The 15,109-nt window shown below is 31.5% G+C and overlaps 1 protein-coding gene across 2 annotated transcripts; it reads left to right on the forward strand.

Moving 5' to 3' along the window:
• Window positions 1–7,206: 7,206 nt before the first annotated feature.
• LOC117909056 (probable UDP-arabinose 4-epimerase 2) lies at window positions 7,207–14,886 on the forward strand. 2 transcript variants are annotated; one of them, XM_034822963.1, is made up of 11 exons: window positions 7,207–7,312; window positions 8,625–8,749; window positions 9,011–9,135; window positions 9,990–10,103; window positions 10,211–10,318; window positions 10,421–10,512; window positions 11,376–11,517; window positions 12,221–12,315; window positions 12,800–12,929; window positions 13,013–13,157; window positions 14,292–14,886. In XM_034822963.1, the coding sequence occupies exons 2-11, from the start codon at window positions 8,689–8,691 to the stop codon at window positions 14,531–14,533; spliced, it is 1,254 nt and encodes a 417-aa protein (XP_034678854.1). In that variant the 5' UTR covers window positions 7,207–7,312; window positions 8,625–8,688; the 3' UTR covers window positions 14,534–14,886. The 2 variants fall into 2 exon arrangements, with proteins under 2 accessions (XP_034678854.1, XP_034678859.1); XM_034822968.1 differs by lacking the exon at window positions 7,207–7,312 and adding an exon at window positions 7,329–7,389.
• The last annotated feature ends 223 nt before the right edge of the window (window positions 14,887–15,109 follow it).

Raw genomic sequence — 15,109 nt, forward strand, 5'->3', positions numbered from 1 at the left:
GTTAATAAATACGATATAGTAATAATGGTTTAATGTAATAAATAGAATGAGGTAGTTGCAGGGGGTGCAATCCATGTGTGTTGGAAGCATGACTCAAAAAGTACACCAGCCTAAGAAATAAAATAAAAAATAAAAAATAAAAAATAAAGCTTGACATAGCCAAGACATTGTTACTACTTAAATAACTAATGAACTCCAAAGAAACTTCTCTTACATGTAGAAACGTCAACAATAATATATATATATATATATTATAGAATTTTATAATGAAATAAAATTGCAATTTAATTAAATTAGTAATGTGTTATTAGAAACAAATTGGGAATTTATTAATTTATTTAAATAAGGAATAGATTAGTTAAATTATAGATAAATAGTAATAGTCATTTCTCTTATGTTATATTAGGTGAAGAGTAGATTTTCCAGAATTATTTTTCTCCCAAGTTTTCAAGGACTTCTTTTGAGGTAAGGGAAATTAATGCAATTATTATTTCTTTTTAGAAACAATTTTTTATATACATCATTTGGAAATATTTTGAATTAAAATTCTTTTATGCATGGATCAAATATGTTTTGTATGAAAAGTATTTAGAACTTTATATTTTGTTTACAACAGAGAAATATGGAGATATTATGTTTTGCAAATTCGAATAATTGAAATAAGTGTTTGACTCTGGTTTATTTAACCCTTGTCAACGGGATATAATAGTTGACATTTACATTTCTTGGTGGGGAATGTAATTGATTTGGACCCCAGCCTCTAGGGGTTTGGTTAGAGGTTACTAGTACTAGAAGTGTTTGGTTTCGTCCACCTTAAAGGAACAATTTGAGGCTAGCCACCTATTTGAAAAGTCCTACCTAATTGGGCACCATTTGATATTTGATGACCAGAGTAAATAAATAATTTGAATGTTTAATCGAATTTGATATGAAAATGTTTGAATCAGAAATGAAAGTGTACAATTAAAAGTTTTGAATGTATTGGAAAAACTAACTCAAAGGTTTATGAAAATAATTAGTTATAATATCTCCTATTTTGCAAGTGAACTTGAAATATTTGATCCATGGACTGCATTAATGTTCCTTATTGGGCTTTGAGCTCATTCCTATTTATTGATTACTTTTCAGGCACCCTTAGTTCGGGCGAGGAGTGATGGCTAGGTCGGGGAATGGTCATCATTAGGATTTTGCTTATGATGTTATTTGGACATTGTTAGCTTATAAGTTTATGTTCATTTGGATTATTTGGTTTTTGGAAGCTATTTAGATAATGAGCTTTTAAATATTTTTTTTGATAAGTTGAAGTTGAGATTTGGAGATTATGAAAATTTGTTACCACTTGATTTATTTGAGTTTGCAATCTATTTGGATAATGGATTTTGGTTTATGGACGCTTAGTTTTAAAGTTAAGTTTGAAGATTTTAGAATTTTGTTCCGCTACTCGGAACAGGTTTTTGGTAATTGGTTACTTCTAGTTACAATGTGAGTGTTTGGGTCAGGTTACACTTTAAGCCTTCAGGTTTGAGGTGTGAAATGACTATCACACCCTTGGAGTGGGTCTTAGGGCGTGACAATCCCATAACTTGGATCTTTTGTGCCACTCCTAATGCACTCAAGTCATTTACAATACAAGAGATGCTAGGCAAGAATGCTAATAAAGTGAAACTAGAATGTCATTAAATTATAAATAATGAATTCCAAATTTGCTACGTCATGTCATTCTTTTAAGGGTTCTATCCTAACATTGATTAAATAATAGGAGGATTTGTAACTCAATGATTGGAGAGTTAATCTTAAGAGGTTGATAGCATTACATCATTATATTATAGACACTAGCTCATGAGGGGTCAACATGCAATGGATGGTAGCTTATGGAACCAAGCTTTGTTCATTGTAATATCATAAAATACTAGAGTGTAGTTGACTCTCTTTAATGAAGAGTTAAGTCAACTTCAAAATTAGACTTTGAATGGGCCGATATTTTCATATAGATCCTAGTGGCCCCTACTCAAGCTCATGATGGCATATTTATTTAAGGGATTTTAGGTTTGTAGTTCATAAGTGTGTATAAGGGTGTTTTGGTAAAAATACAAGGTTGCACTAGAACTTGTGAATGGACTTTCTAGATTAGGTTGATTAATTAATTGGAGCTCAGTATGACTAATTAATTAATTAAGACCTAAGCAGGTTAGATTAGGTGACCTAAGGCCAAGTTGGGCTCAAGTCACTTAAACCCATAGGGAAACCTATAAACACCCCCTTGGGATTAGAGCTTCAAATTTTTGCTATCGTCTTCTAGAGAGAAATAGAAATCCTAGCCACTTTCACAAGAGAGAGAGAAGCCCACCCTTCTCTTGTGCCAAATTTCGTGAAGTAAGAGATCAGGTGGAAGATTGTTGGGTAAATGAGATCTACGACAACTACTGCATATTCAACATCTTCTTTAGATTGGATTTTGATCTAAGAACGTCCAAATCGGAAGTATTATTTTATTGTTCTCTAGATATATATTCTAAAATGGTTTTAAATGTCATGTTTTCATTGTGCTTAAATCTATATAGCTTAGAAATAGTATGCATGTACCCTACATGATCCAAGGCCAAGGAATGGAGTAATCTTGGATTCCCAGCAAAGTTAGCCTTTTTACTTTAATTTTAAATGTTAGTGTGTTTCATATGATAAACCTTATAGAAGAGTGAAACAACATGCTAATAACCTAGGAGTGTATTAACACAAAATAAATCCTCATACTCTCTATAACATTAGTTAAAAAATTTAAGCTCAAATTCCCTAAAATTTATCAATTGATCTATAACAAAAAATTTCCAATGTTAACAAAAGTAACCTAGGAAGTGGTCAAAATTCATTTTAGCTAAAGAAAGTCAAACATCCAACTTTCCAAATAAAAGGCATGTTGGGAACCTTGGATTAATCCATTCCCATGTCTTGGATCTCGTAGGATGCATGCATCCATCCCTAGACATCTCTAAATCTATCCCAATGGAATAAAATGACTGCAATCTAGTACCCTATGTACTAAAGAGAATCAATTGTAGTCTAGTACCCTACGTAAATAACAACGAGATGAAGCTCGGTTATGACATACTATCCATTGCATGCAGACTCCTTATGAATTGGTGTCTATAATTTAATAAGGTAGTGTTATCACTTATCAAGATAACTTATCAAATCCTTGAGTTACAGATCCTACTTATTATGTGATCAACTAACATACTTTAGTTCCAAGGAGCATATGTCAAATTCCACTAAAGGAATTGTTGTGGCCACAAATTTCATGATCACATATTCTTTGGATCACCCAATGGGACACACTGTCTCAATCCCATGAGATATCATAGTGCCTCGATTGAGAATACATGTTGCCATTGACTTCCATCAATAGTGATCTAATCCATAGGGTATATGGCCATTTTAAGGTCTCACCTATAGGTCAAAGTCTCCTATTGTTTTTGGCATAGACTCAATATTCTCGCAAGGTTGAGAGTCCATATAGTATAGTAGCTTGGTGAATCATAACAATTGATAGTTTTACGTTATGATTCACTGTAAGTTCTGTCCAATGTGTCTCACATTTTACTAGTGCACTCACCATGAGAAACTCATCCTAATGACTAAGACAATATATCCCTCCGATTAATAGGTAGTGCACTACAATCTCTACTAAATTTCACAAATTCATGAATCGATTGTGGATAACATATCTACTAACAAAGTGTTGGCATATCGGAGGGTCAGTCGTGTCCATCAACTTCTCTTGTGTTCACAGTGGGCGCTTGGGTGAATGCACTATAAGGCTAGGGTATGTGTCTTTCCTAATAGCAATCACTTTTAGGAGAGTTAGTAGTGTCTAAGGTCTTACAAGTGGTATCAGAGCCAAGGTCATAGGTTCGAACCCCAAGGGTGTCGCTAGGGGGGAGATTGTTAGCAGATCGAAGGGTTGGTCGCGTCCATCAACTCCCCTTATGTTCTTCATGGGTGTTTGGGTGAATGCACTATAAGGCTCGGGTATGCACATTTCCTAATATCAATTGCTTTTAAGAGAGTTGGTAGCGCCTGAGGTCCTACACAAAGAACCTATGACTTGTATTTTTTGTGCAACTCCTAATGCACTCAAGTCATGTACAATGTAAGAGGCATGGGTTGAATGTCCAAATCAATGTCAATACACCAAAAGGATAGCAAATGGATAGTTAAGTCTAACTTTGTTGCACCATGTCTTACTTTTAGGGGCTCAATCCCAACAAGGTATTGTAAAACTTTGATTTTGACCTAAGCTTCAAAGGATTTTGCCCAGAGTTCTTTTAGACACACTTGTGTTGTAGGGTTTTGTAGCAAAACATAGAGTAGAAGTACTCAAGCTACAACAATTTCCTCAATGAAGACACCAAAAATGTTTGTAACTTGGTGTTATATTAGTGTTATTGTTAAGTTCCAAGTGCAAAGACTTTCAAATTGTAGTACCCAATAAGTATTTTAGTGTTGATTCCAAGGAAGTGACTGAAAATGAGTTCAAGAAAGAGATAGAAACGATTCTTTTTGTGTATTTTCAATGTTAATTTCAAGGGGATAAAGCTAAAAAATTGATAATTTAGAAAATAACAAAAGCTTTGGATTAGCTCAAGTTGTCTTCCACTCAAGCTATCCTTGGAATATCATTGTAATCATGGATTGAAATTTCAATTTTTATTAGCGATATTTCGTCGATATATTGGATATCGGATGGCCTCGAAACGATTTTGAGCACCGATTATTGAATGGGAGGAATATCGAAAAAAATACCAGGAAAATCACTGAAATATTGATGATATATCGATCTGGAATCGATAAATCGGTGATAAAATCGTGAATGGAGCAACGCGTAGAGCAGCTGAGGAGAACCGAAAAAAAAAGTCAAAAAATCAGCAATTTTTTAGGTTTTTTTTTAATTTTTAAAATTTCCAACTTTGAATTTTTGACGATCCGATGGCCCAAATTTCACCCGTGTTTTTATATTGTCATTTTATTTAATATTATCCTTTTATTTTTAACACTTTTCATATTTATCTCATTAATTCTATTTTTAAAAATTATTATCATTTCACTCTTAATTTTTTTTATATTTATCCTCTCAATTTTATTTAAATTTTAAATGTTTTTATTTTAAAATATTAAAAATATAATTTTACCCAAAAAATTTGCTATAATATAAAAAATTAAGAAAGTTCTAATATTTTATAAATTAAAATTAATTTGATAAGATAAATTATTATAATTTTAATTATTTAAATAAATTAATGTTAATAGAAAAAGTTGTTACATTTTTAATAAAATTTTAGAAATTAAATCTCAAATAAAATATTTTATATAAATTAATTTAATTTTTCATTTAAAATGTAATAAAACATGTTTTAATAAAAATATTTTAAAAAATTTAAAATAAATATTGTCTTCAACAACATGAGCTCCCTTCATCTAACAATAAGATGGAACCACATCGATCTTCATTTTAATATTAAAGACTATTGCAATGTCATATGTATTATATTTATGTATAGATTGTTTTTATTTAATAAAATCAAATATTTCTTAACTCAATTCTAACTTTATACACTTCCAAAATTCATATTTATTATTCTTAAAATCTAAGTATCGAATCTACCAATATATCTTTGCCTACCGATGTCTTTCTTCTTGATCATATCTACGTCAATTACACCTATAAAATAACTTTAAAATGTGTATTCTTGCTTATTTTACTATTTTTTGGAGTTTTTCCAAGCATTCTTATGAATTTTGAATAATTTTCGCTCCATCGATATTTCTGATATATCTATAAAATTAAAATACTAATATATCCGTAATTACCGATATTTTTATCATTGATTGTAATACATAGTCAATTTACGATATTTTCATCATTGATTGTAATACATAGTCAATCATCTCGGCAATGTAGCATCATCTAATGCATTCTTTTATAAAATAAAAAATAAAAAATAAAAAACAAAAAGAAAGAAAAATAAGAATCCAAAAATAAAAATTACTTTAATAAATCACAAAATAAGAGACTTGTTGTGGATTTTTATTAATTGGATTGGATGTGTCAATCTTTATTTAAGGATTTGGTAACATTGAAGTTTTTTTTTACCAAATTAAAAACTTTTAAAAGTATTTGAGGAAAGATAATAAGGGAGCTCTTCCAATAAAATCCTTTTATGTGGTCTGTTTTTATTGAAATGCTCTATATTAGATAGAGTTATAGGATTCATTTAATTATGCATCAAGGAAAAAAAATCAAATAAGATTTCTTGTGATTTAATAAAATTTTTATTTGAAAAAAAAATGAAAAAGTTAGCAAATTTAGGAAGATTTCAAGTGATTTAATTTTTTTTTTCTAGGTAAACATTAAAAAAGAAAAAAATCACCTCCCTTCCCAAAATTTTTACTCATTTAATATTATTTAAAATAATAAAACTTACAGTAAAAAAGGCAAATTATAAAACCTGTGTAAAAATATTGCTCAAAATGCTATAAAAAATTTATCACTCTGTTACAAAATATATGTACTTATTAAAAAGAAACTTATTTTACAAGAACATAATTTTAGAATTATTTTATATTTTTTCATTAAAAAATTAAAAGTTTCAAAATATTTAAAAATATCATAATAAAAAAAAGAATAAATAAAATAAAATTAATATATAATTTAAATTTTATATAAATTTACAATCAAAATTGGGTTAAGCTCAAGTTGCCTCAACCCCAAACCCAAATGCAATGAAAATTTAATTCAAATTGGCATTAATTTAATTTAACATGGGATTATATTCTAATTGGGTTGATTCAAGGTAGAAATTACAACCTTACAAAAATTGTGACTTTATCATACAATTATAACTTATAAGAATTTAAAATTATAACTTTTTTGTTGTTGTTAAAACATTTTATTTTTGTACGATTACATAAATTTTGAAATTAATTTACATTTTATCATTAAAAATATAAAAGTTAAATTCTGAAATTAAACAAATTTAAAAAAAAAAAAAAAAAAAACAGAACAGATAGTTTTTTAGGAAAAAGCCTGACCTTTCCCTCTCAATACAAAAGCTCCCAGAAGACTTGGACTTGGTCCATCTCTCTCCCATTGGTTGTTTATCTCAGATGTTTCTGCCTTGTAAATGCCTCATATTCAATTCTTATATTTAAAACTTTCTGTCTTCTCAGTCTTTTAACATTCAAGTTTCTTCTGTGGACTTTTCTTCGTTCGTTTACTCATTCAATTATCTCTCTCTCTCCACCTCTCTCTGTCATGGTTCGTTTCTCTCTTCCCTTAATTCCTATATTTCTCTTCACTTTTGATCATATCCTTTCTGGGTTTTGCTTTTGCATGTGAGTCTCTCCGGAAAATTTCATGAAGGTTTCTTTTTGTATCTGTTGATATGAGACTTGGCCTCTTTTTGTTATCGAGGTGTTTCTTAGTTTGTGGCAATATGAACTTGGGGACTTTGGATTATTGGGTTTTTTTTGTATGTTGATTGTTAATTTTATATTTGTTGTGAGAATTATGATTTGTTCTCTCTTAATTTGTGGATTTCATCATTGTTTTCATACTCATGTGGGCCAATATTCTCTGATTGCAATGCAGAAAACTTTAAATTTTAGCATTCATTTCTTCTTTAAATTGGGTTATAAATTGGGTTCTCTTTGTTTCTCTGTTCCTTCTATTAATGGTGCCTTAGAACTTTGAACGCTGATGTTGCTTCAGGTCCCCTCCATCAATTCAAGCCTGCAAATTTAATTCTCTGTTTCGGGTTCTTTAAATCCCGAAAAAAGTCTGTTTTCTTCCCTGTTCATAACCCTTTCTAACTCTTGTGAAGTTTCAAGTTTGTGATTTTTGTTGGTGGTTCCTCTATTTCTCGTTAGGTACTTAAAATTTGTTTTTTTTATCTGATCAAGGTTCTGCTCCTGTTTACCAATTCAAGCCAGCAAAATTAAGCCTGCTTGGGTTCTTTAAATATTGAAAAGCCTGTTGACTTTTTGGTTTCTAACTCTCTCCAACTCTTATGAAGTGTTAAGGTTGAAATTTTTGTTGGTTGTTCCTCTAAATTTCTAATTAAGTATATTTATCATCGGGCACAATCTTATAATAAAATTTGTGATTTTGTAGAATGAGGCTTTTCTCCAATGTTGAAATTTGAATTTTCTTAAGCTGTCATCTGGATTCTGAAAAACTTGAAAATTTCCGGATTATTGTTGCCTTTCTTGTTTAATATCAGTCTTGTATAATGGGTCTCTTCCTCTAATGGAAATTGAAATTTCTGGCCTGTGAGCTGTGTAATGCCAAAAATTCTATATTCCATAGAGACCAATTATGAACTTTTTTTATTACGTTCATCTTTTTCACCCATTTTGATCTTCTCCTTGATATGTGTTTGAATTGAGAGAAATGGGAAACATGTGAGGAGGGAAACTTTTGAGTTGAAAAAGGAAAATTGTCTAAATATTTCTGTACCAATCACTTCTTTACTTCCTCTCTGGACTAAAGAATAGAACAGGGGGATTCGACTTTAATGGCTTTTAGATATTTATCTGCAGCTGATCTTTGGTTTGTTTTGTCAATGCAGGTTTTACCTATTGCACAAAGGATAGGGGGGTTTTATTTATTTTATGGTGTAGGAGACATTTCACATGCTAAATTACAGTAGGAACCGAGCTCATTCAAAACCAAACCGATCTTTCTCACTTGAAGGTGGGCCTTCTTTTCATGGAGCTTATGATTTAACACAGAAATTTTGTAGTTTCAAGGTGGATTCATAGGAAGAAACACATTCACTTTGATGTAGGAAGAATGGAACTCTTCTCTCTTTTCTTATGCTTTCCTTTGAACCAAAACAAGTATGGTTTAATTACCATTAATTAATAGATTATATATTGTCTTGTACACAAAAAACTTAGATTTTTTAACATCTCTTTATGAAGTTTGTTATGGTATTTGTCTCTAAACTCGCAGCCATGGATCTTGCTGACTCAAGACGTAAGAGCAATGTTACGGGAAAAGTTCTTATGGCTATTTCCCTCATTACTCTCTGTATTATCATTCTCAAGCGGTCACCAAACTTTAGCAGCCCCAGCCCGGTATTTTTCTGATTCATTATGTAAACTAGTTTGACATCATCAATGCCTAGTTATTCAGCATGATCTGTACTAATTAAACATGTCATGTGTTACTATAGTGCTATATTCGGTTATAAATTCATCTACTAGCATATATTCTTTTTTATAATTCAAGAAGAGGTTCATAAAAATGTTTTAAGCTCTTGAATTCTTGAGGATCCTGCACTCTTAAGCCAAAAGAATAATCTAGATCTTTATCTTTTTCTTCCAATCAGGTTACAACTTTGTTAAATTTTCTTAATTTTGGAAAACCATGTATAACATATTGCAAAGAAAAATTACATTCTTTTTGGTGAAACATTTCGGGAAGGACTAGATTTCAACACATAACTTGATAGCATATATGTTCTCTCAGCTTTCCATTATTTCTTATTCAAGTTTTCTGTTCCCCTTGCAGCATAATTAGGACTTTGCATTAAAAATGGAATAATTCCATTTTCTTTTCCAATAAATTTTCAATGATCCCGAATCTTTTCGTAGAATTTGAAATGAGTCTGTTCACCATGCTGAAATAGTTTCTTTCAAATTTTTATAATGTTTTCTGCCAATACAGCCTCCTTTACTCTGCAACAATTATTTTCATTCTTTTTCATCAATCAATTCTAAATGCCCTGTTTCTGCATTCTACATTCATTTTTATCGGTTGTCAACAATCAAAATTCCATCTAAATTAATCAGGAAACTACAACATATTCTTGTTTCGGCCAGATCCGTCTCATTCTAGTGCTGCCTGCAAATCACAACATTGATATTTTTGCAGTATAGGTTTAATGGCATCATTTTTAAGCTAATATTTCACTTTCTTTTATTCCCAGTTCTCCCACCGTCAGCCCGGCGTAACACACGTCTTAGTAACTGGAGGTGCTGGCTACATAGGTTCTCATGCTGCCCTTCGGCTTTTGAAGGATTCACACCGTGTAACTATAGTGGTATATATCTCCCATTTTAGAAAATTTTGGAAGTTTTTCTTCTGTTCTTTAGTCCAATCTCAAAATTGATCATTAGTCTCAAATAATTTTCTCAACATTCGTGGCAGGACAATCTTTCTCGAGGAAACCTAGGTGCTGTAAAGGTTCTCCAACAGCTATTTCCGGACCCTGCACAACTACAGTTCATTTATGCTGACCTTGGGGATGCAAAAGCTGTATCCTAATCACATCAACCATAACATACACACATACACATACACATACACATATAATAAGACTCGTACATGTTAAAATTATTTCCTTAATTTGTACTTCAGGTTAACAAAATATTTTCTGAAAACGAGTTTGATGCTGTGATGCATTTTGCAGCTGTTGCTTATGTTGGTGAGAGTACAATGGATCCTCTTAGGTATTCTTTCTTCATAAACTAGCTTCAAGTTGTTAATTTATAGCCATATGGAAATGGGAAGGTCTTGTTTTCTTTGTTTATCAAACTCGATGTCATAACCTTAAAAGGGAAAATTATTAAGGAAAGCAAAACAAAATCACATAATTTTGGAAGATTGGTAGCTAGATTTGAAAACAATTTGTGTTTTCCATCCGAGCTGCATCTTCCAACTGAAATTTATATTTTCATGAACTTATTGTTGTAATGCTTAGTATATTATTTTGTGGTACCACCTAAGAAAATGTAATTTTAACATATGTTTCATTAGTTTAATGTCAGTCTTAAACTCTGTTTGGAGAGGGACTCGTCTAAGCCATGCTGTATTAATAAATTCCTGGCATCCACTGCACTATGTATGCAGTTATAGCATAGGTTTAAAGGCACAAGGCACATGCTTCAATGAAATGAAAGTCAACTCAGGGTGCATATCACTTTATAATATACGATCTAAAATTTAATCAAGAAAAAAAAAATTCAATATTGCAAGCATTTAAAAGAATCATCTGACAAAAATATCAAGAATAGAAGTTTTAAAGAAGAAAAAGAGAAAAGAAGAGGCATGCCTCCTGAACAAGGCATGGGCATTAGCAACTGAGGTGCTATAGTTAAGGAGTAGTTGCACCTTGGGCTTTGGTGCACCATAAGCATGCCTTTAATAACTATGGGTTACAGGCTATGGATTCAACATTATCTGCGCATATCAAATCATGTAAATTTTTCCCAAAGTTTTCTTTTTAGATTTATGAATTTTAGAGTATATCCTCAATTATATCTTTTGTAGTGTTGTGGTTTTGCATTAATATTAAATATTTTTCATGTTGAAGGTACTATCATAACATTACTTCCAATACATTGATGGTATTAAAGGCAATGGCAGAACATGGTGTAAAGACATTGATCTATTCCAGTACTTGTGCAACATACGGTGAGCCCAAAAGGATGCCGATTACTGAAGCAACCCCTCAAGTGAGAGTTGAAAATACTATATTTTGTTGTTTATTCACAAATAGATAACTGAAGGAAAATCAAGGAATTCTCGTACCATTGGTTTGAACTTAACATCTTTGATACATGTTGATATTACATAAACATGAGTTCCATAATGTGCAAAATAATGTTTTAGGAATGATTTTTATTTTTATTTTTTATTTTTTGGGTGGGGGTCGGGGGGCAGGGGGCAGGGGGGAATTACATGAACAGTTCAAAGACATAAACACATGCTTTATTCTCAAAGGAAGGAGACACATTAGCTAACAGTTCTCCTGGTGCGACATCATAGACACATTGGGAGTGTAGTGCCGATCCTTGGGCTTTATTCATAAAGTCTCTCTTCCTTGATGATTGAAGCCCAAAGATCTATAAACTAGACCATGCTTGACTAGCCAAGCTGATAAAAAACCCTGCATCTTTTTAATCGCTCTCAATTTTTTATTTGATAAGTATTTCACATTTATGATAAAATTTATGTTCTGCTTGCTATTGTATACTAATGGATCTTTGCCTAATTCACAAATTAAGGGACAATACTCAACTTCTGTACTTGAAACATGTTTTAAGAATGATCTCTGAAGTATCTGGCTTATGATAGAGCAAGTTTTTATCATAATTCCCGAGCTCAATAACATACATTTTAATTTATCTTTTTCTTTTCTACTATGTATAAATGTAGGTCCCAATCAACCCGTATGGAAAAGCTAAGAAGATGGCAGAAGATATGATCATCGACTTCTCAAAGAATTCCGACATGGCTGTTATGGTCTTGAGGTTGGTGCTTAGAAAATGTGTTTGACGAACTTTTAATAAAAAATAGTTTATTGATTTTTATTTTTTTTTGGTTGAAAAATAGATTTTTTTTTTTGAACAAATTTGAAATGTTTGCTATTATCTTTTATTGAGCGATCTGAGCAACAATTAAAACACGGAGAATGCTTTGAAAACAATTTGACATTTTGTGAAAAAGAGACCAATGTTCTTTAGCACCACACTTTTGTGAAAGAAAAGCCCTTCATGACAATTTGACATTTCTATTTGATTTCTTTCTCAAAACTGGATCCTCATAACCCCTCATCGATCATTAGGTAGTGAGTCTTGTTAGGTATCTTCAATTTCATTTATCCCAGTTGAGATTTTTGATGGAAAGAGTGGTTTTTTCGTCAAAAACTGAGGAACTTCATTCCCAAATTCCAGCTTCCCTGAAACATGAGGCTTATAAATGTTACAGAGTTGTGTTGTGGATCTAAAATTTCAGATATTTCAATGTGATTGGATCGGATCCAGAGGGCAGACTAGGAGAAGCTCCACGGCCTGAACTGCGTGAGCATGGCCGTATATCTGGTGCTTGTTTTGATGCAGCTCTTGGGATTATTCCTGGGCTAAAGGTACTCTTTTGATTTGTTTCTTTCCATTTGTTTTCCCTGGTGATGAAGCTTAGCTTTCCTATTTGTGTGTTGTTGTTTTGTAGGTTAAAGGAACAGACTACAAAACAGCAGATGGCACTTGTGTCCGGGACTATATCGATGTCACTGACTTGGTTGATGCTCATGTAAAAGCTCTTGCCCATGCAAAACCTAAGAAAGTTGGCATCTACAATGTTGGAACAGGAAAAGGTGATGAATACTGCTGTTTTCTTAATTTGAAAGTTACTAATCTGTTCAAGAAAACTATTCAAACTTTTGATGGAAACAAATTATTTTTCAGAACAAATGTAGGTTATACTAAGTTCCCAAAGAATACTAAGAAAAGAAGAAAAAAATGTTATGGATATGTTTGATTCCTATAAAATGTTAGGAAAAGAAAAAAAATGTTAAAAAAAATTAAGGTATATTTGGTAACTATTTTCGAAATAGTTCTGAAAAACAATTTTTGAGAGCAGTTTTTTAAAACTGTTTTCTAATGTTTTATAAAACAAAAGTTTATTTGGAAACCTAAAATAATTTTAACCTGTTTTTAATAGTTTTAAATATGTTTTAAAAATAATTCTTATGTCTAATGTTTTATTTTTTAATCATTTTATATGATTATATAATTGTTTTTTAAAACAACCATGAAGATAAAGTGAAAAAAAGTAGAAAACAACTAAAAGATATTTAAAAACATCATATTTTCTATTCTTAAGAATAAAAAACATAAAACAGTTTTTGGTTATCAAACATGTTTTTGTGGTTTTTTTTTTTTTTTTTGTTATGAACAATAGAAAACTATTCTCGAAAACAATTGTCAAATCGATTCTTTCTCTTGTTTGACTTCACTATGAAAAAAATAAAGAAAATCAAATATAATTAAAATTAGTTACAAATTTATGTATTTTAAAATTATTTAATTTTTACATAGAAGATAAAAAACAAATTAAAAGAGTTTGAAATAATATTTAAAAATAATTTATGAAATTTAAATATATTTTTTTTTCTCATGTTCTTATGCTTTTCCTCTTTCCTATGCACTTTCCCTCAATTGTTTTGAAAACCAAACATAATCTTAATGTATTTTCAATTGTTTTTTCTTTAACATCTCGAGCAATAATTGAAAATATAGAGATTTCTTTAGAAATTTTTGTATTATAATGAAGTTTACTGTACCACCATGGAGAAGAAGTGATGAAACTATGTTTCGTATTTAAGTTTTCAAACATAATTTTGTTCCCGAAACCGATTAAGAACTATTGTCAAAGACTGCATTTTGAAAACATGACCGTGCAAGTCCTTTTGGTTTTTTCCTCAAAATTGTTTGGTTCTTAATGACAGGTAGATCAGTGAAGGAGTTCGTCGAAGCATGCAAGAAGGCAACAGGGGTGGACATAAAGGTCGAATACCTTGACCGGCGACCCGGTGACTATGCAGAAGTGTACAGTGATCCTTCCAAGATTCTCCGGGAGCTCAACTGGACAGCCCAATACACTGATCTCCAAAGGAGCTTGCAGACTGCGTGGAGGTGGCAAAAATCTCACAGAAATGGCTATGGTACCCGAATGTCTCTGCATTCTTGATGATATAGAGCCTGATGTAGCAGACACCGGGCCGGGCGTGCATACTTTTCCGGCTTGGAAGAGGGTTCTGAAAGTCTGCTAGTTCTTGTAGGGAATGAATCCAGTTGCAACATTTTGTTAGGTATGCAAAAACAGAGAAAAGTTCCATGTCTGTTTGGGTGTAACATTTCAGTTCTACCCCTTTGTTGTATCTTCAACGTTTAGCTTCCTTAAGATTGACTTACTTTGAGCTGTGGCTTGTTTGGCTTCTGGGAAAGTTGACCTGCCATCCCGGACTTGGACTTTTTCTAAGCATTTGTGCTTGCATGAGATGAAGCTATTCCAAACATATATGCCATGGTTACTTCATTCAACAGGGTACAAATATCTAAATTTAAACATTCTAATCGGATTAATATCAACAATGGATCGTTTTTCAGTCATTCATCGAATGATAAATCACTACAAGTGACGGAGATACATGATTTAAATATCGACTCAAATATGAAAAACAGTTTTCTCCGCCTAGTCTCCATAAATGTGTTGTTATGGACTAATTCACAATCCGAAAATTCTAGACCTTGACCTATTCACTCT

The sequence above is a fragment of the Vitis riparia genome, chromosome 3 (assembly GCF_004353265.1).
Source record: "Vitis riparia cultivar Riparia Gloire de Montpellier isolate 1030 chromosome 3, EGFV_Vit.rip_1.0, whole genome shotgun sequence".
Classification (NCBI taxonomy): Eukaryota; Viridiplantae; Streptophyta; class Magnoliopsida; order Vitales; family Vitaceae; genus Vitis; species Vitis riparia.